The 1579-nt window shown below is 65.2% G+C and overlaps 1 protein-coding gene across 1 annotated transcript in view; it reads left to right on the forward strand.

Annotated features, from left to right (window-relative positions):
* Positions 1 to 6: 6 nt before the first annotated feature.
* LOC104386850 (rho GDP-dissociation inhibitor 3-like) overlaps positions 7 to 1579 on the forward strand; it is a 2015-nt gene continuing 442 nt past the window's right edge. Inside the window, exons 1-3 of the mRNA XM_009995518.1 lie at positions 7 to 230; positions 842 to 925; positions 1010 to 1086. Of these exons, the coding sequence (XP_009993820.1) occupies positions 53 to 230; positions 842 to 925; positions 1010 to 1086 (339 nt within the window). The 5' untranslated portion in view covers positions 7 to 52. The remainder of the gene's footprint in view (positions 231 to 841; positions 926 to 1009; positions 1087 to 1579) is intronic.

Here is a 1579-nt window from a genome sequence, read left to right on the forward strand (position 1 = left end):
TGGGGTGTCCCCAGGGTGGTGGGACTGCCACTGCCTGTCTCCTGCAGACATCATGGCTGACAAGGAGGGGGTGATGCTGTCACTGGAGGAGGAGGAGGATGCCGACGTGGCCCTGGCGTACAAGACGCCGGAGAAGAAGAGCCTGCAGGAGATCCAGGAGCTGGACCCGGGGGACGAGAGCCTGCACAAGTACAAGCAGGCACTGCTGGGTGCCATCCCCGCTGCCCTGGGTGAGGCTGTGGGCTGACTGCTGGGGCTGGACACCCCTGCACCCCAACACCCCTGCACCCTGACACCCCTGCACCCCAAGACCCCAACACCCCATCAGGGTGATGCAGCCTCCGCGGGTGCAGGGAGCTCAGGTGTCCCCAGCACCCCTGGGACATCCCCAGCAGGGAGGAGGACTCGCCTTGGCTGTGGGGGGTGTGTGGGCTGATGGGGTGCAAGTGGGTTGGTGGGGGTGCAGGCTGCTGGCGGGGTGCAGGTTGGGCTGCTGAGGTGCAATTAGGCCAGCACCCACCTTGAGGGATGCCTTGGCCTCCTCCCCACCCCCTCTTGGACCCCCACCCAACCCAGGGAGCATCACACCCAGCGAGATACCTGTGGTTGGGCCCTTTTAAATGTGTTCACCCCCAAAGGTGTTGATGCCAAGGTTGGTCTGAGATGCCCCATGTTTCCTGCACCCTGCCTGGGCTGCCCAGCACCTGCCAGCTCCTAACAACCCACCAGGGGCACTGCGGCCCTTCAGGCCGTTCTGGGGGTCGCAGACACCCTCCCACCCCCAGGTGCCAGTGGGCTGGGTGCAGGTAGGTAAGGGCTGCACCCTGCTGCCTGTCCCTAGATGCCAGGGTGCCCAACGTGCAGGTGACGAGGCTCACCCTGATGTGTGAGCAGGCACCGGGGCCAATCACCATGGACTTGACAGGTGAGTGGTGGGGGCACAGACTTGGGGGGGGGAGAAGGAGGAGGAGGAAGGTGTGCCGAGCTCATGGACTGTCTCTCGGCGCAGGAGACCTGGAGGTGCTGCGGGGCCGGGCTTTTGTGCTGAAGGAGGGGGTGGACTACAGGGTGAAGGTGTCCTTCAAGGTGAGATGGATGCATGAGTCCATGTACCCACCAGCTGGGCACAGCCCCGCTACCCTCACACCCTGGCGTCCCACCCCATGGGGTATCTGCTCCCTCGGTGCCCCTCTTCCCATATGTCTCTGCCCCACTGGATCCCTCCTGCCACCCGTGGGTTCCCTGCTGTCCCTGCCACTGGGGGTCCCTTCTGCTCTGGGTTTCTGCCCCCGACCTCTCACCCTCAGGGTCTGTGTCCCTCTGGGAGTCCCTACCCCCCCCCTGGGATCCCTGCTGCCTGGGAGTCCTTACTTCTCTTGGGGGTCCCTGCAGCCCCTGGGTCCCTGCCTCTCTCAGAGTCCCTGGCCCTCTTGGGGGGTCCCAGCCACCCTTCATCCTGCACAGCACCCAATCCAACCCAAGAAGCTGGGTCCTGGGAGTGTGCTTGAGAGATGGGTGTCCCCTCAGGCCAGGGGTCCCCAGGGCAGGGGGTGGGAGGGCAGCAAGTGGGGGGGCAGCA

Source organism: Chaetura pelagica, unplaced genomic scaffold, assembly GCF_000747805.2.
Source record: "Chaetura pelagica isolate M959 unplaced genomic scaffold, ChaPel_1.0 scaffold124, whole genome shotgun sequence".
Classification (NCBI taxonomy): Eukaryota; Metazoa; Chordata; class Aves; order Apodiformes; family Apodidae; genus Chaetura; species Chaetura pelagica.